The sequence below is a fragment of the Geotrypetes seraphini genome, chromosome 3 (assembly GCF_902459505.1).
Source record: "Geotrypetes seraphini chromosome 3, aGeoSer1.1, whole genome shotgun sequence".
NCBI classification, from domain to species: domain Eukaryota; kingdom Metazoa; phylum Chordata; class Amphibia; order Gymnophiona; family Dermophiidae; genus Geotrypetes; species Geotrypetes seraphini.
In genome coordinates, this window is record NC_047086.1 from 178,645,331 (window position 1) to 178,668,777 (window position 23,447).

The window sequence follows — 23,447 nt, forward strand, 5'->3', positions numbered from 1 at the left end:
CCGTGTAGTGAGAGCCAGCAAAAAGCCAGTCCCTCAAATGACGGAGCAAACAAGATGCTGGCAGCATTCTTAATGCATTCTCTTTTGGGTTGGGTTCCTTTGGCAGCTTTTTCCAATTTTGTATATTATAGTCAATGTTGTGCGGGGTGGAGGGTGGGGAGGTGGGTGGGGCTATTGGGATTGGAGGATAATTGCTGTATAGATTTTGTTGAACCCTTGTGTTATCTGTTGTATTCCCAGCAGCCATTTCCTCATGGCGATCTGCACGGGGCAGGAGCGTAGGAAGATCGCTCCTGCCCCGAAAGCCCTCTAGACCACCAGGTAAGGCCGAGAAGGCGGCAGGGAGGTAAAAAATATGGTTTTTTTAATTTTCCCCCTCCCCAGAAAAAAATCACAATTATGTGAAATTGCGAGTGCAGAAACCGCAAATGGGGAAGGGGAAGTGTAATTGTACATCATCGGCATATGCGAAGGTGGTAAAACCGATGGATTGTCCTACTGTATATTCTTTCCATCTCTGCTTGAAGTACTGCTGGTCGCTAATTTCATTCCCATAACAGTCTTTGATGGTTGACTGACGTGCTGAGAAAGGCTTTTCTACTTGTTTCACTATGGCAAATAATTCTCTAGTGTGGCCCTTCTTATAAGCTTCTTCAAGGTTCATGCATCAAGCATTCAGGAAGTTGTTTTTGTCTTTCCTGGCTGCTCTTTAGAAATCAGCATTGAGTCTCCTCACCTCATTCAACCTGCCCTTAGCCTTTGTCTCTCTCCTCTTATTAGCGATTTGGAGGGTGATTGCAACATTGATTAGCACTGGGGCGTGCAGCCATGGCAAGCATGAACCAAATATGGAAGTGCAAGGACATCTGTCACCATCAAACAAAGACTGATCACTGCCATTGTGTTCCCAATCACGACATATGGCTGCGAGACATGGACACTCACAAAAGCAGACAGAAGAAAAATTGACAACTTCAAGCTGTGGTGCTGGAGAAGACTTCTACAAATCCTATAGATGGCTAGGATCACTAACAAAGTTATCCTTGAAAGGCAAGATTACCAGAAAGAAACTGACCTATTTTAGACATGTGATGAGGGTGAATTCACTAGAAAAGGAGGTACTACTTTGGAACAAGCTTCCAGTGCAGGTGATCGAGGCAGACAGCGTGCCAAACTTTAAGAATAAATGGGATACCCATGTGGGATCCCTACGAGGGTCAAGATAAGGAAATTGGGTCATTAGGGCATAGACAGGGGGTGAGTAAGCAGAGTGGGCAGACTTGATGGGCTGTAGCCCTTTTCTGCCGTCATCTTCTATGTTTCTATGTTTCTTACTTGGAATTGTCACTGGTAAAAGGAAACGGGAGACCAAAGGCTCGTTGGCTGGATACCATCAAGAATGACACGGGAATTATCATCGAGCTATTGAAAGAAGCCATGGAAAACAGGGAAGCATGGCGAGGACTGGCCTACAGAGTATCCAAGGGTTGGACACAACTGAATGGATAGTAGTAGTATACAGTCAGCATGGGTTAGGAACTGGTTGAGTGGAAGATGACAGGGCTCACTCTGAGGAAAGGGATGCTACCAGTAATGTGCCACAAGGTTTGGTTCTTGGACTTGTTCTTTTTAACACTTTTGTGAGTGATATTGGTTAATGTTTTCATTTTTGTGGGTTATACCAAAATCTGCAATAGGGTAGACTCCCTGGACATGAGGACTAAGGGCTTGCCAGATTAGGCTGAGGTCAGTCACAGGAGATAAAACCATTTCATGTATCTACTGCTTTCTGGTAACTGGACTGCCCAACATTATTCCAGCCACAGAGGAATATAAATCTGCCTTATTTCCTTGTTTTTCATCTGGGTTAGTTAATGAAAGATCCCTGGAAGTGTGCCAGGCTGAGACACTCGTGGTCATTAGAGAAATTATAATAGTTATAACAGAATTTTGTACAAAATTAGAAAATAGTTATGCTTTTGCTGCAGCTTTTCCTTCTATGTCACAATAAATTGTATATATTTTATATAATCAAAGAATTTAGTCATTACTTTTGCCAGACAACAGAAAGAAAAGGATTGCAGGGATGTGTGCATGCTTTCCCTAAACAAATACATGTACACTAACTCATCTTCCCCACAGTTTCTCAGCTGGAGCTGAGACTGTGCTGATGTGCTCACACTCTTTCAAATAAAATGAAAGAGAGGATATCAAAACCTTCCCTTCTAGCTTTGGTGGGTGCTCTGTTGGTGGCTGTGTTGCTGGCCTGGTAGACTTAGAGGGTCAGACAGAGTGTGGAGATCACCATGTCCAGAAGTTGAAAGCCACTCAATGAAAGTCTTGACTTGCATGCAAAGGAATCATTAATGATATTAGTTTTACAGGAGACACTTCACCTCCAAATAGTCATTAATTAATTCAATATCTTCTTGTTCTAGGAGATATTTGAACACAATGCTAGAAGTCTTCTTGAACATGGATCAGACCTTGGGAATAAGTGTCAAAATTCTGGATCTTTATGCTGCACTTTGTCCAAGGATGAAATCCTTGACATAACTTTGGCAACATTAAAAAAATAAAATAAAATAATGGAATAAATGAGCCTTCTTGAGAGGGAAAAAAGTAAAACACACTTATTATAACTATGGAACACATCAATTTGTGTCCTTTTGCTAGAGCAAAAGAAATGAAACCAAGACAAGGCGGCTGCTGAATGCAGAAAGAAACGTTCAGAGCTCTGAATTAACGTTTTAAGATGCGAGTGCACGTCTGTCATTGGATTATGCCATGCACTTATATGCCTAACTTAATCCTGCTTATCAATGGAAAAATGATTTTCTATATTAACCTGTTTATACAAAGCATCCTAGCAAATAACTCCAGTGTACTTTTGGTTCCAACAGACAACCTTGGGAGTATCAGTTGCAGAAAAACAGCTAAGCTTATCCAACATCTTTTCTATTTTATTTCTAACGTTAAGTCTGTATAAATATTGGTTAAAATCAGAAAATACCTTATGAGGGTATCAAATGTATTTCATTTAAAGTATTTCTATACCACTTCCTAAGAAAAAAATTTCACAAAAGGGTTTACAATTAAATAATTCTCTCAGAACCAGTCTGCAATATATTCCAATATGCTCTGTCTGGCACAATTTTGCAAACCCAGTAGTTATTTCAGAATCAGCAATTTTCAGTACATTCAAGTAAGCCTCAAGTGTTTGTCATGTCAAAAAAGCCTATATGCTGCCATGTCTACCTTCTTGAACCAGTTCTGACACTGTGGACAGTAATGTATCTATTGATAACAAGATAAAACAAAATAGTGTGCGTGGGGGAACAAACAAAAGACCAGTGGCACCTACAGAGAATATATTGCACCATGGGCTCTGTATAGTTGCCATTATATTCATTAATGTAGAATGCTTTTCTAAATCATATTTCTGATCAGATTCATTAGGCGTTCATTAGGCATTTTTTGTTCACCCATATATGGTTGCATGCACCCACAATATTACTACATTCTAGCTAGTTTTACTAGTCTATTTCCTCACTTACCGTCTTTCTTTTTTGTAAAGTAATAATATAAGCAAGCATGCTGTAAGTATGACCAGCAGTATACCGAGCAGAGCACCAACAGCTTGACTTCTTACAGAAAAACCTGGGCGTTGATCTGCATTGTTCTCAGATTCATCTATTTCATTTATATCCTCATTCCTGTCAAAAGACATCATAATTAACAAGTTAGCTAACATTACCAGAATCTAGGGGTACAAACAGAGAAGAGTCTGGTTAAAAAAAAGGATGAGCACCGGGTAGCAGGAAAAGAGCAAATGAGCTTGGGGCATGAGCCTTCAGTGGTAGAGAGTATGTGAGTCTTGGGAAATGACTAACCCATGCTGAAAAAGTTGTAAGGAAAAAGTTAAAGGAAAAAGTAAAAAATCTTGGATCACTAACATAACTAAGTAAGAGGAGTTTTTTTTCGGATTAATGATGGCTTATATATGTGAGCAGTACATGAATGCTATTACGCTTCAAAGTTCTCTCACTGAGCCCTTGAAGCCTTTTTCTTCTCTTTAAGTATTATTTCCGTTTGTTAACCTTAACGGTTACACTTTAATTGTATAATTATTGAGCTTGACAGCTACAAGTTATAAGTGAGCAGTTCACAGCCTTTAATAACTTAATCTTGGGAAATGAGCCAGGATTGGGGGGTCAGGGGGTCAGGGAGGTAAGATGAAAAGATGAGGGTAAAAGCCTGAAGGAGTGGACCTGGGGATAAACCAGGGAAGGGAAAAGAGACAGAAGGGAATATCTTGGGGAAGAAGCATACAGAAGAGTAGAGTTGGTAGCAAGAGGAGAACAGAACCATCTCCTCCTCAGTCAATTGTTTCAGTGAAGCAGAAAAAAGGATAACTCATTCCTTGCACCTATTCAAACACAATGCATCAAGTTAATTATCCATGAAGTCACCCACTCACCTCTATCCACTTACTCATGCACAGAACCTAACTACAACACTTGTAGACATCCTCCCACCAACATACCATATCCAGTCACAATCATCCACGCCCCCAAACCCAGTCACAAGTCCCACACACACACACACATACATACAGACCCCAATCATACACCTATCACCCTTCCATCCCACCCACGCATAGCCTCCATCTAAAGCAGTGATTCTCAATTTTTCTTCTGTTGTGACATATCCGACAGACATTGTTTACCTGTGTGACATACTGAAGTTCACAGCTGAAGAACAATTTTAACCCAACAAACCTATATATCATTTCATTGCTGCTACAATAATACAAGGTACTTACAGAAGCAATGGTGGTAACCACAAGGAGGAAAGAAAGTGATGGACTGGAGTAGGGTTATCAGATGTCTGGATTTCGCCGGACATGTCCTCCTTTTGTCCAGGGGGCCGGATGGCTTTTCAAAACCCGGCACTTTGTCCGGGTTTTGAAAAGCCTCCTCAAATTGCGTTGGGCAGGAAGCAAGTCCGCGCATGTGCGGATGCCATGTGATGACATTATCGCGCGACATCTGCACATGCGTGGACTTCCTGCCCGACAAGAGCAGGCAGCGGGGGTGGGGCTGGGCTAGGGCGGGCCTTGGGGCAGGATTAGGGCATTAAGGGTGGGGATGGGTGGAACTAGGCGGGCCTGGTAGCAGGTCTAGGGGGTCTGGATTTTCTGATTGGAAAACCTGGCAACCCTAGACTGGAGGCCTGCAACTATTCCATTTGGGGCTGGTGTCAGAAGTAAGAACTAGTTACGAAGATTTCAAGCATCTGACTTTTGAGTTGTTAGCTCTCCCCCAACCTGCCACGCATATGGTTGTTAAGGAAAGCACAATTTTGCTGTCAAATTTTTGGATGATATACAAGTTGATAACCACTGACTTAAAGAGAGGCAGGCTGACCGAATAACTCAGTAACAGTGCTACAGAAGTTAAAGAAGCTGCATCACAACTTGCAAACCTATGCCCTTTATTTCAGACAGTCTGTAGATATTGAAAGTGAAATGTCCAGATCAGCATATTTCAGCTCCCCTATATATTACAAAAGGTTCTTCCAAATGCTGAACCTTCTAGAAATTACATATAAACATGTGAAAGAACACATGTACATTGGTTGACACATACAGCAAAAGCAGCCATTTTACATTATTTAAATGTGCACACAAAAGAATGGCACCAACTCGGCATTTTCTTTTTTACCTACCCATGGAAGTGAAAAGTTTGCAACTTTTACACGTAGCTGCCACATTTTACAAACTTATATGTAAAAGTGCTGCCAGAAAATTCATTTTTGACTTATTTCATTTGGAGGCAGAAACAGGGCAGTATGGAGAATTACTTTTTTAATCTGTCATGTCAAGCACTAGGAGAAATGAGCCTTAAAAAAAAGCAACTGCATGCCTCTGAGCCCATAAAAAAACAAACAAGGAGTCTGTCTTTTTTTTTTTTTTTTAAACAGACATATATATTCTTTACATAGGAAGAGGAATGCAAGTGTTAAATGCATGGGCATCAAAGTGGCAGATGAATTTTAACATAAACAAATGCAAGGTGATGCATCTAGGAAAAAAAAAACAAAGAACACGAATATAAGATGCTGGGGGCGACATTAGCAAAATGCGAACAAGAAAGAGATTTGGTGGTACTGATTGACAGAACCCTAAAGCCTTCGGCACAATGCGTGGCAGCGGCGAAGAAAGCAAACCGGATGTTGGGCATGATTAAGAAGGGGATCACGAGTAGATCGGAAGATGTAATAATGCCACTTTATAGAGCAATGGTTAGACCGCAATTGGAGTACTGTGTACAACACTGGTCTCCATACCTTAAGAAAGAGATAACTCTGCTGGAGAGGGTACAGAGGAGAGCCACGAATCTTGTCAAGGGATTGGAGAATTTGAGCTACAAAGAGCGCCTTATGAAATTGGGACTGTTTACCCTCGAGCAGAGAAGACTGAGAGGGGATCTAATAGAGACTTTTAAATTAATAAAAGGATTTGATAAAATGGACCAAGAAGAAGCTTTACTAACTTTTTCGGAGGTGACACGGACAAGAGGTCACAGACTGAAACTGAGAGGCAGCAGGTTCAGGACGAATGTCAGGAAGTTCTTTTTCACACAGCGAGTGCTGGGAATTTGGAATGCTCTCCCGGAGGATGTTGTGACAGAGATTACTGTTCTGGGATTCAAGTGCAAGTTGGATGCACACCTTCTTGCAAATCATATTGAGGGCTACGGTATATCTGGGTCTCCAATCAGGAGCACCTAAATGGGCCGCCGCGTGTGCGGATCACCGGACTGGATGGACCTCGGTCTGATCCGGTGAAGGCTTTTCTTATGTTCTTATGTAAGTGTTAATTTTTGGCACCTTCTAGCCACATACCCTTGAAGTCTCTGCATCTTAACAATCTCCACCTATAAACAGTGGCTTTCCGAAAATTGCTATTTAAACATGTATACAATTTAACTATTTAGACAGGAATATACTTTTAAAATAAAGGCCTAGTCATCTCAAGCTTGCTAAATACATATAATAATATTTTTAAAAGTGCAGATTTATGTTTTGCACAAATTTTTAAGGAACACAAACTGGGGCTTTGACAGAGATGTTTAAATATATCCATGGCATAAATGCAGAGGTGGTCAGTCTCTGTCAAATGAAAAGAAGTTCTGGAATGAAGGAGCATAGGATGAAAGTAAAGGGGACAGACTCAGAAATAACCTCACAAAATACTTCTTTGTGGAAAGACTGGTGAATTTGTTGAACGGCTTCCTGGTAGGGGTAGTGAAGATGACAACTGTATCTGAATTCAAGAAAGCCTGGGACAAGTACATTGGATTTCTAGTGAAGAGGAAGGGATAATAGGTATGGATAGGCCATATGGCCTTTATCTGCCTTTAATTTTCTCTGTTTCTATTATGTTGCTGGGGCTACATGAATTGTCAGTTTCTAAAATGAAACATTGTGAATAAAAAGTTTGGAAAGTGTGGTGCAGTCTGTCCTATTCTTCCTCCTTTATTTTCTTTTTATTTCTTTCTTTCTCTTGTATGTAATGTAACTGTCTCTAATTATTTGATGATTGGGGTTGTTTTTAAAAAGCATTGTAAATTGCCCTGCTGTACTTTCTGCACAAAGGGTGTTTTAACATAGTAACATAGTAAATGATGGCAGATAAAGACTCGAATGGTGCATCCAGTCTGCCCAACCATACACTCTCTATAAATTAATGATTTAATTTAAATTGTTCTTTTTCTTAGATATTTCTGGGCCAGAAACCTAGAATTCTGCCCAGTACTGTCCTTAGGTTCCATCTACTGGAGTCTCCATCAAAGCTCACTTCAGCCCATCTAAACCATCCTAGCCGTCGAAGTCCTCCCCAGCCCATCCTCAAATGAATGGCCATATACAAGTGTGCATTTATATATAATCACATTAAATGCTGAGTTAAGGTCAATTTAAATTGTTAATTTGATTGATGCCTAAGTCTAGGTATATACACACAAACGCTCATTGTGCCTGTTATGTGTAATAGCAGGTTCTTTTAGGCATCTGTGCTGCTCCTATGACACATCCAGCTCATGTCTGCTTGGTTGTTAGTTAAAAATCAATGTTACACCATTATTCCAGGGAGAATATGAAGCTGAATTTGTATTCTCACTGGAGAATCATCACGTAATGTATTGTGAAATTGCCTGCTAATGTCATTCAAAACAGAGTCTAGACTGCTATGTTATTTCCATTGCATTGTAACTGAGTGAAATTATTTTTTCTTTCCAGTAATTTAATCTCAAGGGTCAACACAAACATTTAACTCTCCACTGCTACAAGTACAAACAAACGGCAATTCTATAAATTGGTGCTTAAACATGGAAAGATTACCTTTTCTTTCTAGTAGACAGACACTCCATTACTGAACCTGTGAGTAGTCAATCCCATCTCAAGAGAATTCTTGTGTAGGGAGCTTCATTATTTCCTCCCCATCCCCAGCGTCCAGCATTTATCTGATGACCACTCCCCCCCCCCCCCGCGATCCCCCAGTGACCCCCCTGTGTTCCTCTCCTCCATTGGATCCAATAAGGCAGCTATTCTTCTACTCTTTGGGCCGCCGATAGCGTGAATGAAGTAAACATACTGTCTTTGGTGGCCCGGAAGCTTTCCCTCTGCTACTGCTTCGCGCTTAAGCAAAGACAGAAAGTAGCAGAGGGAAAGCTTCCGGGCTGTGGAAGGCTGTGTGTTTATTTCACTCATGCTGCTGGCAGCCTAAAGAATGAAATAGTTGCTGCAGCGATGGATCCCACCATCCCCAGATCCATCATTTTTCCTTTTCTCAACTTCCCTTTCATCCAGCATTTCTCTCCCTCCTTTCCCACTACCTCTCCTTTTCTCTTCCCAATTATCCTTCTATCCAGTATCTCTATACCCCCTCTCGCCATACTACCCCTTGGGTCCAACTTCTCTCCCTTTCTTTTCCCTCCTTCCATCCCATTATCCATTATCTCTCTCCCTCTCCTGTTTCTAGGCCCATTATTTCGCCCCTTTCACCTCCCCCCAACTCTTAGTCTGGCATATCCCCCTCCCCCCCATGTACTTTAACAAGAGTCTTTAAGCTGAACAGGGCAGTTGCCCTTGGTCCCACAGCTTTAAGGGGCTCTTGAAGGCTGGCATGCTTCCCCTTGTTTCTACCCTTGTCCGGTGTCCCTCAGGCCTTCTTGGTCTAACTTTAAAAAGTAATTACGGTCTGCAGAGGATCATCGGCCCTGCAGTGATTTTAACAGGCTGCCCACAGCCTCCACTGCACTTTTCCTCTGCCGCACCACCCTGTTTCGGTCCATGACAGACTGCGGCAGAGGGAAAGTGCAGCGGAAGCCACAACAACAACACATTTAAGAGACGGTCCCTGCTAAGTAGAGCTTACAAGAACACCTACTGTATAATGTCCAGTACCTGGAGGAAAAGTCCATAGTAAGTTATTGAGAAAGACTTGGGGAAAGTCACTGCTTGATCTGCATCGGTAGCATGGAATATTGCTACACCTTGGGTTTTGGCCAGGTACTAGTGACATAACATCGTACTTATAAACCATGTAACCGTAAGTTCAACATGGTTAACAAAAGATTACCGTATTTTCGCGGATATAACGCGCACCATTGTAAAACGCGCACAGGGGTATAGCGCGCAGAAATCACGATGATATGTACAAAAACTTTTCTATACCGCGCTCAGGCATATAACGCGCATGCTGCCCGACTCTCCTTTCGCCCGCCCTGACTTTCCGTGCGCTGTCCCGACTCTCCGTTCACCCCCCCTGACTTCCGTGCACTGTCCTCCCTTGAAGTCCTGTCCCCCCTTGAAGGTCTGTCCCCATCCTGAAAGCCTGATGCCCCCCCCGACGTCCGATACATCCCCCCCCCCCGGCAGGACCACTCGCACCCTCACCCCGAAGGACCGCCGACTCCCCAACAATATCGGGCCAGGAGGGAGCCCAAACCCTCCTGGCCACGGCGACCCCCTAACCCCACCCCGCACTACATTACGGGCAGGAGGGATCCCAGGCCCTCCTGCCCTCGACGCAAACCCCCTCCCCCCAACGACCGCCCCCCCCCCAAGAACCTCCGCCCGTCCCCCAGCCGACCCGCGACCCCCCTGGCCGACCCCCACGACACCCCCACCCGCCTTCCCCGTACCTTTGTGTAGTTGGACAAGAAGGGAGCCCAAACCCTCCTGGCCACGGCGACCCCCTAACCCCACCCCGCACTACATTACGGGCAGGAGGGATCCCAGGCCCTCCTGCCCTCGACGCAAACCCCCCTCCCCCCCAGCCGACCCGCGACCCCCCTGGCCGACCCCCACGACCCCCCCACCCCCTTCCCCGTACCTTTGGAAGTTGGCCGGACAGACGGGAGCCAAACCCGCCTGTCCGGCAGGCAGCCAACGAAGGAATGAGGCCGGATTGGCCCATCCGTCCTAAAGCTCCGCCTACTGGTGGGGCCTAAGGCGCGTGGGCCAATCAGAATAGGCCCTGGAGCCTTAGGTCCCACCTGGGGGCGCGGCCTGAGACACATGGTCGGGTTTGGCCCATGTGCCTCAGGCCGCGCCCCCAGGTGGGACCTAAGGCTCCAGGGCCTATTCTGATTGGCCCACGCGCCTTAGGCCCCACCAGTAGGCGGAGCTTTAGGACGGATGGGCCAATCCGGCCTCATTCCTTCGTTGGCTGCCTGCCGGACAGGCGGGTTTGGCTCCCGTCTGTCCGGCCAACTTCCAAAGGTACGGGGAAGGGGGGTGGGGGGGTCGTGGGGGTCGGCCAGGGGGGTCGCGGGTCGGGGGGGGGGTTTGCGTCGAGGGCAGGAGGGCCTGGGATCCCTCCTGCCCGTAATGTAGTGCGGGGTGGGGTTAGGGGGTCGCCGTGGCCAGGAGGGTTTGGGCTCCCTTCTGGCCCAACTACACAAAGGTACGGGGAAGGCGGGTGGGGGTGTCGTGGGGGTCGGCCAGGGGGGTCGCGGGTCGGCTGGGGGACGGGCGGAGGTTCTTGGGTGGGGGCGGTCGTTGGAGGGAGGGGGGTTTGCGTCGAGGGCAGGAGGGCCTGGGATCCCTCCTGCCCGTAATGTAGTGCGGGGTGGGGTTAGGGGGTCGCCGTGGCCAGGAGGGTTTGGGCTCCCTCCTGGCCCGATATTGTTGGGGTGTCGGCGGTCCTTCGGGGTGAGGGTGCGAGTGGTCCTGCCGGGGGGGGGATGTATCGGACGTCGGGGAGTCGGCCGGGCAAGAGGGCTTGGGCTCCCTCTTGCTCCGATCGTGGATGCGGGTGCGGGTGGGAGCGCGTGCGAGCGGTCGTTCGGGGTGGGGGTGCGAGCGGTCCTGCTGGGGGGGTGAATCGGGCGTCGGGCGGGGTGGGAACTATGTTTAAAAACTTTTGTATACCGCGCTCAGGCATATAACGCGCGAGGGGTATGCGCGGTACGTAAAATCACGTATAACGCGCGCGTTATATCCGCGAAAATACGGTAATAATAAAATGACAAACAAATTAATTCACCAGGTACTTTGAAAAAAGTTAAGTTTTCAATTGAGTTCTAAAATGTTTGTAAGAATAATAATAATAATAATAACTTTATTCTTCTATACCGCCACAATCTTGCGACTTCTAGGCGGTTTACAATCAAGAGTGCTGGACATTCAGCGAAATACAATAAGTAGATATTCAGAGGAAATACAGAGATCAGAGACCTCAGGAGGCAATAGTATAGAAATACAATTTGCTGAGCGAAAATGTAATATGTACATTTTAGTAGGTAATGTCCGACAGGACCTGTTGGGGATAAATAGCAACGTAAAGTTACGATAAGATGAAGATAACAGATTATATTTATAACAGTGCTGTAAGTTCAGGTGGAATAGGGAGGGGGGAGGGAGAGGGAGAGAACAAGCACTACTCAACAAAGGTCAAAATTCCTTATCGTAGGAATGTATGATCTGGATTGGCCACCATGAGAACGGGCTACTGGGCTTGATGGCCCATTGGTTTGACCCAGTAAGGCTATTCTTATGTTCTTATCTGTGGTGATCTCCACCCACACTCTCCAATAGGCCAATAACCTCCCACTGATGTGTGGAAGCTCAGCTGATGGCTTGGCGTCATAACTGCTTCTTGGAAGTTGTAGCTGAGCGGGATCCTAAAGATTGGGGGTACCTGTCCCCCCCCAAAAAAATTTTTGTCTGGAGCTTTGAAAGGTCTCCCAAGACCTAGTAATATCATCTGGAGGCTTGAAAATTGCCATGACCTGACCCCCTAGGGAATCGAGGTATGCTGTCCAGTAAAGACTTTGGCTTGCGATCCTGCACGCTGACCATAAGATCATCCAGACCTTTCCCAAAGAGTAAATGTCCCTTAAATGATAATTTACTCAATGTCGCCATAGAGGCGGAATCTCCCACCTACTGTCTGATCCATAGCATCTTGTGGGTGGAAATGGAATAAGCAGACATTTTGCTCATGACTCTGAAAAAGGCATACAGAGCACTAGCTACATAATCCATTCAGTCATTAAAAAAGCGGAGATCCCACCTGACAATAGCCTCAGGATTGTGGTGTAACTTGGAGTGAAAAGCCTGGGCCATTAAAGCCTGCAGGCCTAGGCATCCTTTACTAACACGCTGCCTTCACTGGGAAAGGAGGTACACTTAGTATCCTTTGCCACCAGTGAATCCACTTTTGGAGGAACAAAGAGCTGGTTAAATTCTGCATCCATTGGATGGAGCTTTACCATGGCTTTGGCCTCTAGATGGATCCTCAATTGTCTGTGAGCATTTTGGTAATGTCTTGATGAGAGGAAAAATAGGAGGTCTGTGCATTTGTGCTACTCATAAACAAGAACTATTCAACAGAAGACTGTGGAGTCTCTATCTTTAATTCCTGGAGGGATTCCATGATCACTTTCAAAAGCACTGAAGGCTTAAATAGCTTGTGCACAGTTGGGTCCTCCCAGAGATAAGGGGCTTTCACCAGATCCAGATATAGCCCCCCTAAGAGATGGAGCAGTAAAGACTAAAGGCCCATTTCATCCCAGTCTTCCTCAGACTAAACTTCCCCATCTTTTCCATAGCACTATTGCTGGGGAATTGTGCTGGGGGAGGAACCCCTGGTGCCAGCAGGACCGCGATTCCTGAGGGTTCCATACGGCCCTTGTTAATCATGCAAGCTTCAAACATCTTATTGATGAATTCAGGGGAAAACCCCTGAACAGGATGTCCAGATGGTCCCTGTGGACACTTACAAGCTCCTTTCTGGGATTTTGAAGTCATGTCACGGTTGCGCATCTCTGGATATGCACTTGTGCTACTCCCTGGTTCAAATATGGACTTTTATCCTGGCCCTCAGACCAACTGGTAACTACCCCCCCCCCCTTGGGAAACCAGAGGAGGCTAAGCTAGTGGCTCCCGGCCCCCCGATGTGCTGTATAACATGTGGAACAAGAACGATCCTCAGATGGCCATCTACTGCAAATCTGGCATGAATCCAAGGTACCCTGGCCTGAGGAGACATCATACCTATTTTTAAACAAAGTCGAGGTGTTTTGAGGCAGATAGAGGTTTTTATTTTCAAATCAGGAAATCCAATATGGCTACAGCAGCAGCAATTTTAGTGCCAAAAACGGCCCGGGAGAGCTACCCTGGGGACTAAAAATTAGCGATTTTAGAGGTGAGGGACCCTAGTTCTAACCCTAGAACCCCCCCAAAATCAATTTTAAAGACATTTCTAACAGCCCCTCCACTCACCCCGATTTTGTTTGTCATGCTGTGTGCTGGGAGCTGTTAAGTGTGAAAGCTGCAAACAGTTTACAGAGAAAACCTCCTCTTCCTCCACAAGTCTATAGTCTGGACTGAGGAAAGAAGTTGGCCCCATTCTGGAAAAACCATCACAGAGCCATTCAGCCTGCACTCAAATCCACTGCGGACGAACCTGGGGCAAGCCCTGCTCCAAAGGGAATGCTCCTTGAGCCCCTGAATAGTTAGTGCAGATTGCCCAAGTGGGTGCAATGCAAAGCTGTCTGCCCCTTGGAAGTTGACCCCCGATCTCAGAGTCTGTGTTCTTCCGCAGTCAAGAGTTGTCCCAAGAGTGGGATCCTCTGCAGCACTGAAAGGCCTCGCAAACGGTTAGCAAAAAGACCAAATTTAATTGAAAAGAAGCACAAGCATAAAGACAGGTTCTTACCATTTTGCTTATAGAGAGACAATTGAGGAACTGGAGGACAGCCCAGAAGAGTAGTAATTAAGCTCCCTACAAGAATTCTTGCGAGAATGGATTGACTATCCACAGGTTCAGGAATGGAGTGTCTGTTGCACTAGAAAGGCGCCAATTTTGTGCATAAGTTATAGAATGATTGGTTCTACTAATTAGCATTTACATATACAAGTGTTAGGAACTATTCTATAACATGTGCCAAAAAATAATAGTGTGAAAACGCATGAGTGTAAACATCCAATAACTAAAACATAAATACATAGATTCTTTCAATAACCTTTCCCTATTTAAAGTAGTAATGTAATCTCTCCCTCCTCCCACCCACCCTGGATGTATCTATTCAAAGGGCTAAAATTAAGATAAAAGCAGCAGGATTAAAAAGAAGAAAGGGGGCACCGTACACCAATGGGCAGACTGCAGACGTATACCAGGAGAACAGGTACTGGCAATCTGCAGTCTCATGCAGGAATGTTGGGATGCCCTCCCCTGCCATTTCATCACAGTGGAAGAAGATGGTTGATGAGACGTTTGATTTTAACTCATCCTTGCCACATTTTGAAGAGGAGGAAAATACAACATCCAGATCATCATCTGAAGAAAAAGAAAAAGGTCATCAACAACATATTGCTTAACCACACCAACTGCACATACTCGGGCAAGTCTGCATGTTTTAAAAGAACAGCCTTTCAGACCCCTTTCAGGCAAGGCTGCTTATTACCTAGATCTTGTAACACATTAATTGCAAGGAGCACTTTTTAACTACAATGCCTTTTGATACTTTGAAGAAATGAGGGATTAGGTTATTCAAGGTAACAAGGGTGAATTCTCACATGCTGCTTCTCTGCTAGTGATATTTTTACAAAGGCTGAACATGAAAAATAATGGGCGATGCTGCAGAGTGCATCAAATCTCTGTTCAAGAAAGGCATAAACTTTCACAGAGGACATTGTACTGTTTTCCTTACTGTTAGAAAACCAACATAAAAATAATTGTGTGGAGAGCACATATACAGAAAGAGGCTAAAAGACAACTGGCAGTATAGATTAATTTCTTTGTTTGAGAAGACAAAACTAGGACTCTTCAGCTTTGGAAAAAAATGACTAAAAGGATATATGAGAGGAGCACAGAAAATAAGATGTTTGGGAAGAGTGAATATAGAAATATTCACCATATCTCACTACAAAAACTATAATGGAGCACCCAAAGAAGCCATCAGGTACCAGGTTTGAAACAAGAAGTACCTCGTATGTCTTCTTTAAAACGCACATAGCGGATTTATGGAACTTATTGAGAATGCAAATGGTAAAAATGAAACGAAAATTAAATTCAAGCAAGATAGATTAGTCATAGATCAAAGTCATTAATCAAGGATGTCTTTAAAAATTATACCATCTATACTCAAATATAAACCTATCCGAGTATAAACTGAGATAATAGTTTCCCCCCCAAAAAGGGAGGGGGGAACTGTTAACTTGAGTATAAACCGGGATTTCCTGATTTGAAAATAAAAACCTCTATCTGCCTCAAAACACCTCGACTTTGTTTAAAAATAGGTATGATGTCTCCTCAGGGTCTGTCTGGCCCTACTCTTCTGTTATCTCTATGGTCTCCCCTCCCCCAGACCAGCAACATTCTTCTTTCTCTTCTCTCCCTCCTTTCCCCCTCCCCTGGGGTCCCCCTGACGCTGAAACCAGAACAGCAGCCAACATTTCCTGCCTCCAACCCTCTCGCAGCTACCAACATTTCTTTACAAAAATCTCCTGACTCTGACACCACCGCAACCAACATTCTCCCCCCTCCCAAAAAAAATCATGCTATAATCAGCTCGTCACTTAACAGCACTTGCTTCCCCAGCACACAATGAAAAAATTATGTGATGACTGAATTGGAACGGGGCCTTGTGCATCTGCGCATGCTCAAAGGCTTGCCAGCTCTCACCCTCTCTGAGAGTCTCAGAGAGATTGGAAGTCGGCAAACCTAAGAACTTGTGCAGATGCTCAAGGCCCTGTTCCAATCCAGTCAGCACATAACATTTTCAGTGTGTGCTGGTAAGTGAAGAGCTGATTATAGGATGATCGTGGGATGTTGGTTGCTGGGGCAGTGGCAGTGGCACTGAATTTGGGAGAGGGGTTGGAAAGAAATGTTTGTTGCTGTGAGGAGGTTGGAGACGGGAAATGTTGGCTGCTGCGACATTGGCATCAGAGTCAGGGGGAGTGGGCTCTCAAAGAAATATCGGTTGCTGTGAGGGGGTTGGAGGAAATGGTAATGAGAACTACTGAGGGAAAATAAGGTGAGGTTGAAGAAAAATGCCGGTCCCTGGGTGGCATTGAGCAAATTCTGAGACAAAAAGAATGCAGATGGAGGAAGGAACCTAATTCTGATTCTTTGTTGGTATATCAGGGATGTCTAGAGATGTCCAAAAAGCGATGCTAGATACTAAGAAGCTTTAATTTGAAAAAAAGGTTGGGGATGCAACAAATTCTTCTAGACACCTATTTAAGATTGTGAAGAAATTAACTAACTCTGCTTCACAAACTAACACTGGAGATTTTCTGGTAATAATTTTTTGCAGTTTTTTTGTTGCTAAAGTCCAAAATATATTGTCTGAATTGAGATGAAGTGTTGATGTAGAGCTGTCTGTTTCCCATAAATGCTTATGGACAGAGTTTGAGACAGTTTCTGAGCAACAGGTTTTCATGGTTTTACAGAATTTGAATAAGTCTACTTGTTCATTAGATCCGTGCCCGTCAGGAGTATTCTCTACAATGAAAGAGGCTACTGTACCCTCTATCTTGACTTTAGTGTCACGTTCTTTACAGGAAAGTAATGTCACTGAAACCTTGAATAAAGAAATAGTACAGTCAATGATGAAAAATCATTTGGATGGTAGTAAGTTAGAACATTTCCATCCTTTCTTTGAGTCATCTGGCTAAAATTTTGGAAAAGATTGTGCTCTCTCAATTACAGGATTTTCTAGAGAAAAATTCCATCTTAGATGATTGCCAGTTTGGGTCTAAACATTCCACCGAGTTATTGCTAGTATTTATTCTTGATTTAAGGCGCAAAGGTCTAGATTGTGGCGAATGGTTTTTCATGATTTTTTGGATATATCTTCAGATTTTGATACAGTCAACCATCAAATTTTAATGGCCCATCTATTTTCTTTGGGTACTGGTGGTAAAGTGTTGAATTGGTTTAATTCTTTCTTGTCAAACCTTGCTTTTTGTGTAGAAGTAGGTTAGATTGGGCTACCCTTGGAAGTGGAGTACCCCAAAGGTCAGCTTTATCAGCTGTCCTATTTAATATCTATTTACTAGCGCTATATCACATATTGAAATCCCTAGGAGTAACTTTCCGTCTCTACGCCGATGATATTCAGTTTATAATACCAGTGAGAGACTCGATATCTGATGTCCAATTGCAGATCGAGAATTGTTTGTGTGCGATCAAAGATTGGTTGACAAAAAGTAAGTTGAAATTGAACATTGGAAAGACCGAAATTACGTGTAATGGTCGTGAAAGGCATCCACATTTATTTCCATCAGAGATTGTGCTGGATAATACAGTGATTCAATACAGTGATTCCAGTGTAAAGTCAGTGTAAATATCTTTGAGTTGTATTGGATTTAATGCTTTCTTTTAAGCCACAAGTTGATGGTAATTTCCAAGGTCTTTTTTAGACTTCATTTGCTAGTGTCAGTGGAGAATTTTTGAACGGTTATTGGGGCAATGTTGACACCTATGTTTGATTACTGTAATTCTCTTATTTGGGCCTGCCAAAGTACATGATTCAAGCATTATAGTTGGCTCAAAATGCGGCAACTCGTGTGAATGTGGGAGGGTCTAAGTTTGACCACATTACACCTATCTTGTGTGATCTTCATTGGCTGCCTATTGCTTATCACATAGAGTTTAAAATGGTTTGTGTAATCTTTAAGCTGTTGAAGGACAAATGTCCAACTTTACTTAGCTTTCTTCTGCAGATATATCATCCTCGCTGCGCTTTACAACCTGAAGTTGAAAGGTTCCATCTATTAAACAAATAAAGTTGGTTGGCATTTGGTGTGCTTTATTAACTGTGTAATATTGTGGAAAGCATTACCATTGGATATACAGAATGCTATCAATTTACTTCAGTTCAGGAAATTGGTTAAAACTTTGCTTTTCCAGAAATGTTTTGGTACATGATTGAGTAGGAATTATTTAAGTTAATCTTTTTTATTGTGTTGTGTATGTTTGTTTTGGTAAATGACCGAGTTATGAATATTATTGTTTGTTATAGTTTATGAAATGATTTGTTTTTATGTCTTTTTGTAGTTTGTGACATTGTTTTAATTATGTATGTTGGATTCTAATTCGCTCAGAATTGTTGGATGATTGCGAGTAATAAATGTTTTAAATAAATAAATGAGAGGCTCGAATAAAAACCAAAACCCCTATTTTTTTTTGAACAAAAAATTTCAGTTTATATTCAAATTTATATAGTATCCTAGAATCAAGAAAATGAGAAACTGAACAGCTCTCACCATTGCCCCGCCCCTCAACCAACATCTCTCACTCTTTCCCCATTGTCAACTACCTCAGCAACATCGATTACAGTCAAAGGCAGCCTGCTGCTGGCTCTCAGGCTTCCCTCTACCAAGATCCCACCGAAGAAAGAAGAAGTAACATTATCGAAGGCAGGACTGCGGTAGAGGGAAGTCTGCAGAGCCCATGCAGGCTGCCTGAAGAAGTTGCTCTTAACAATTTGGAGATGGAGTGTGACTTGATACAAAATCCTGCGCAGACCTCAGGTAATTATGCATCCCTGGAGTTTTTTGGCACTACTTTATTTATATTTCCCCACTTCACCTTTTCAAATATTGTAGTTATCCCTGAGGAATTCTACATTTTGCAGTAGCGCAGAACTCTGCCAGGAATACTCTTATGCAGGTCTCCCTTTGACGCCTTCAAGAAGACTACAGCTTATACTGTCTTTAGCTGTTAAACTGAACTATTCTGCTCATCACTTTGATCAGGTAACTCCACCATTTAAGGAGGAACAATTGCTTCCTGTTTCTGTATGGATTACATTTAAGATCTTAACAATGGTTTTTCTTTTACAACTTCCATTCATTCATTTGGACTACCTGGTAATCTTATCAGGAACAATGTACAAGTGGCATGAACCAATCAGATTCCATTTGGGCAATGCAAATCATTCTGAAAACAATTACCCTAGAAAGTTTAATGACATACTGCTTGGAGCACTGCTTTGAGAATATAACTGGATAAAAACCAAGAAAAAAAACAGTAGAAAAATGTCTTGTTTACTGTGGTGAACAAGACCAGTGTCGACTCACCTTGGATGAAATACTTAACACTGCTTGAAAGGCCAACTTGTCTATAAAGTTCACCATTAGTTTTAATCTGGCAAACATTGGCTCCCAAGCAGGCCCTGACTGCTGAATTTGAGGTGCCAGAAAGATGAATTTCATAAATATATTGGTCACCATCCGCTCTTCTGTCACCAGAAGCATTGTAATGCCTGGAAGAGAAGAACAACTATTTGAATCTTTTTTTTCTTCGCAGAGTAAGAAACAATTCATCTCACAAAATCAGCGATAACCTGATCTAAGAACAGCACTTCCTGCATGGATAAATTTCAATTATTTCATCTACATGCATATCATCTATATGAAGAGGAGTGATAGAGTTTTAAATGATCTATTTCAGTGCATCTGTTTGTTCACAATGTAGACATGCCTTTTGGTGCAATGGAGAGTTCAGTGACTTGCTCAAGGCCACAAGGAATGTCAATAAGATTTGAACTCTGGTTTATCTGGTTTACAGCCTGCTATTCTAATTACTAGGTGACTCCTGTGCTCCTAGTTTTAGCTTTGGTCCTTAAGTTTAAACCAGTACAACAATTCTTTTGTCTTATGGCTATGCATATTATCAACTGGATTAGAGGCATGGTGTAATGTCTTGACTGCAAAACTTAATAAAAATTTAAGAATAAAAAATCCCATGCTTAATTACTCACATCCCACTCTGTCACACACCAGCCCAAACCCACCAATCTCACACACACATCTAACGTTGAACTCACTGGTGTACAGACTTGTACTCAGACTCCATTTGTAGAAATGCCCATTAACTTGCACTATAGACCAGTGGTCTTCAATGCAAGGCCTGCGAACCAATAATAGCCCTACAAGACTTCCTGAGCAGACTGCGGAACTTGTACCATATTTCCTCTCTAATGTTCCCTCTAAACTGTGTGGCAGCGCAGCTGACTTGGGACAGGCACTTTCATCCTCCGGTACCTCTCTCCCATCTTGTGCTGCTGCTGCAGCTTTCCCAAAGAAGCAGATACAGAAGAAAACAAACAAACCAGCTGCAGGACCTTCCATACACAGCTGTGATTGCCGGACCACCCTCTCCGATGTCATTCCTTCTTCTGGGGAAGAACCTGCAGTCGTGGATATGTATGGGAGGTCCTGCAGTTGGTTTATTTCAGCTTGCCACTGTTGCTTTGGGAAAGCAGTAGCAGCAGTTGGGATGCTAGGGGGCATATGCTGGTGGATTTGGGATGGGTGGGAGGGAAGGGGGACAGTTACATGTGGAAGGGGTGGGGGCAAATGCTGGTGGAAGAGGGGTGGGGGAGAGGGGTTGGCACTTGTGGAAGTGGTGTGGGAGAAGCGGGGGCAGAAGCTGGTAGAAATGGTGTGGGATGGGGCAGAGAGGGGGCTGATTTTATATAGAAATGAAAAGACAGATTCTAGATAGAACAAGGGAGAGGGAGGGCAGATGTTAGATGGTGGGGTACAAAAAGGAGGGAGATGATGGAACAGGGAAAGTGAAAGGGGATATGCTGGATGGAAGGTGAAGGAGGAGAGAGGGGGCAGATGTTGTATGGAAGGGGAGAGATACAAAGAGGAGAGAAATATTGATGGAAGGGGAGAGAGAGGAGATGCTGTATGGAAAGGGGAGGGAAGAATAAGATGTATAGATGGAGGGAGACAGAAGCCTGGACGGAAGAGGGGAGAAACAGGAGGGAAATGATGGAAGGGGAAAGACTGTATGGAAGGGAAGAGAGTCAAAGGAGAGAAATACTAATGGAAGGGGAGTGTGTGTGGAGACACTGGATGGAAAGGGGGGAGAGAGGAGGCAGGCGCTGTATAAGAGGCAGCATATTTTGGATGGAATAGGAGAGAAATGAGCAGATATTTGGAGGGAGGACAGAAAGGAGGGAGATAATTGTAAGGGTATATTCTTTACAAGCTTATTTTGCTATGCAAGAAATCATACAAAAACATTGTCTCTTTTTGTTATCTGTAACTATGACTACTGGCTGTGGAATTTAGTTAGGAAACAACAAAAATGCAAAAAATGGGAATAAAAACTCCAAAAATGGCCAATGGTATGTTTTCTGGGGTACCCCACAAACCAAACAGACAGACAACACAGAGATTACATGGCACAAACAAACATAGAGCTCCAGTAGGCCTTAAACTTGCTTTCATCCGTCATGGAGTCAGGGCTGAACTTAAATCTGCAAATAAATACAATTATACAAAAGGAAGAAGAAAACAACATCATAGAACATAGCACTAGCAAAGTAAATATCCATGTAACACATGGCACAATGATCAATAATCAGAAAAGGGTCTGGAGTCTAAACGTATGCTTGAACTTCTGAAAGAAAAAACAAACAATTTAGTCAATGGGCTCCATTGCTCTGCCTATTTTATTCATAGGGCATGTCTTCAGTCAAGTCACACAGTCATAAGAGATCATGCAATCAGGGACACAACTGTCTAGTTTGTGCTTTAATCTACAGAAATATGAAAATCTTACTAGGTAAAGCAAGATACAGTGTCCAGGGTTAGGTATAGAAGGAGACATACGGTAGTGGTAAATGAAGTTTGCTCAGAAGAAAAGGATGTTGTTAGTGGAGTGCCTCAGGGATCTGGTTCTTGGGCTGGCTCTTTGTGAGTGCTATTGCAGAAGGACTGTCTTGCGGATTATGGAAAAGGATGTTGTTAGTGGAGTGCCTCAGGGATCTGGTTCTTGGGCTGGCTCTTTGTGAGTGCTATTGCAGAAGGACTGTCTTGCGGATTATACCAAGCTCTGTAATAGGGTAGACACCACAGAGGGTGTGGATAACATGAGGCGGGATTTGGTGAAGCTTGAAGAATGGTCTGGTAATTGGCAACTAAGATTTAATGTTAAAAAATGCAAGGTTATGCACTTGGACTGCAAAAATCCAGGATCATGGTATAGTATAGGAGGCGAAGAAGTTCTGTGCATGGAAGAATGGGACTTGGGGTGATTGTGTCTGATGATCTAAGGGTGGCAAAACAGGTAGAAAAGGTGACAGTTAAAGCCAGGAAGATGCTTGGTTGAATAAGGAGAAAAATGACCAGAAAGAAAAGGAAGGTGATAATGCTGTTGTGTAAGTCTCTGTTGAGGCCCCATTTGAAATACTGTGTACAATTTTGGAGACTACACCTTCAAAAGGATATAAATAAGGTAGAGTTGGTCCAGAGGGTTGCTATAAAACTGGTTAGAGATCTTTGCCATAAATCATATGGCAGCAGACTTAGAGAACTTAATCATGTATACTCTGGAAGAAAAACAGGAAACAGGGGATTTGATAGAGACGTTTAAATATCTTCATGATATTAATGTACATGAGGTGAGTCTTTTTCAAATGAAGGAAAATTCCAGAAGGAGATGTCTCAGGAGTAATGTAAGAAAATACTTCTTTACAGCAAGGGTGGTAGATGTGTGAAATACTCTCCCAGTGGAGGTGGTGGAGAGGAAGACTATATCTGAATGCAAGACAGAATGGGACAGGCATTTGGGATCTCTTAGGGAGTAGAGGAGATATTGAATGCTATGGAGAGGAAGGCTGGATGGGCCATTCATTATCTACTGTCATGTTTCTACCGCTCCCCTTCCATGTGGATCATCTTCTCACCCATCTACCTCCCACCCCCAAACTGTCTAGTATTTCTCCTTTCCCCCCTTCCATCGCCACCACAGTGTTATCCCACCAGGCCCAATCTGTGCTCAGGCTTCTGCCATGTCCTGCCCTCTCTACTCGTGGATCCCATTTCTGGAGGGAGGGGCAGGACATAGCAGCAGATTGAGTGCAAAGGCTTAACAGTCCTGCAGCCAGTGCGGAAGCATCTAT

General features: G+C 43.6%; 1 protein-coding gene across 1 annotated transcript in view; it reads right to left on the bottom strand.

Moving 5' to 3' along the window:
- Positions 1 to 23,447, bottom strand: part of IGF2R (insulin like growth factor 2 receptor) — a 358,657-nt gene that overhangs the window by 21,315 nt on the left and 313,895 nt on the right. Inside the window, exons 44-46 of the mRNA XM_033935794.1 lie at positions 19,606 to 19,790; positions 14,665 to 14,854; positions 3,558 to 3,716 (exon numbers count right to left, since the gene is read on the bottom strand). Coding sequence (XP_033791685.1) covers positions 3,558 to 3,716; positions 14,665 to 14,854; positions 19,606 to 19,790 — 534 coding nt within the window. The remainder of the gene's footprint in view (positions 1 to 3,557; positions 3,717 to 14,664; positions 14,855 to 19,605; positions 19,791 to 23,447) is intronic.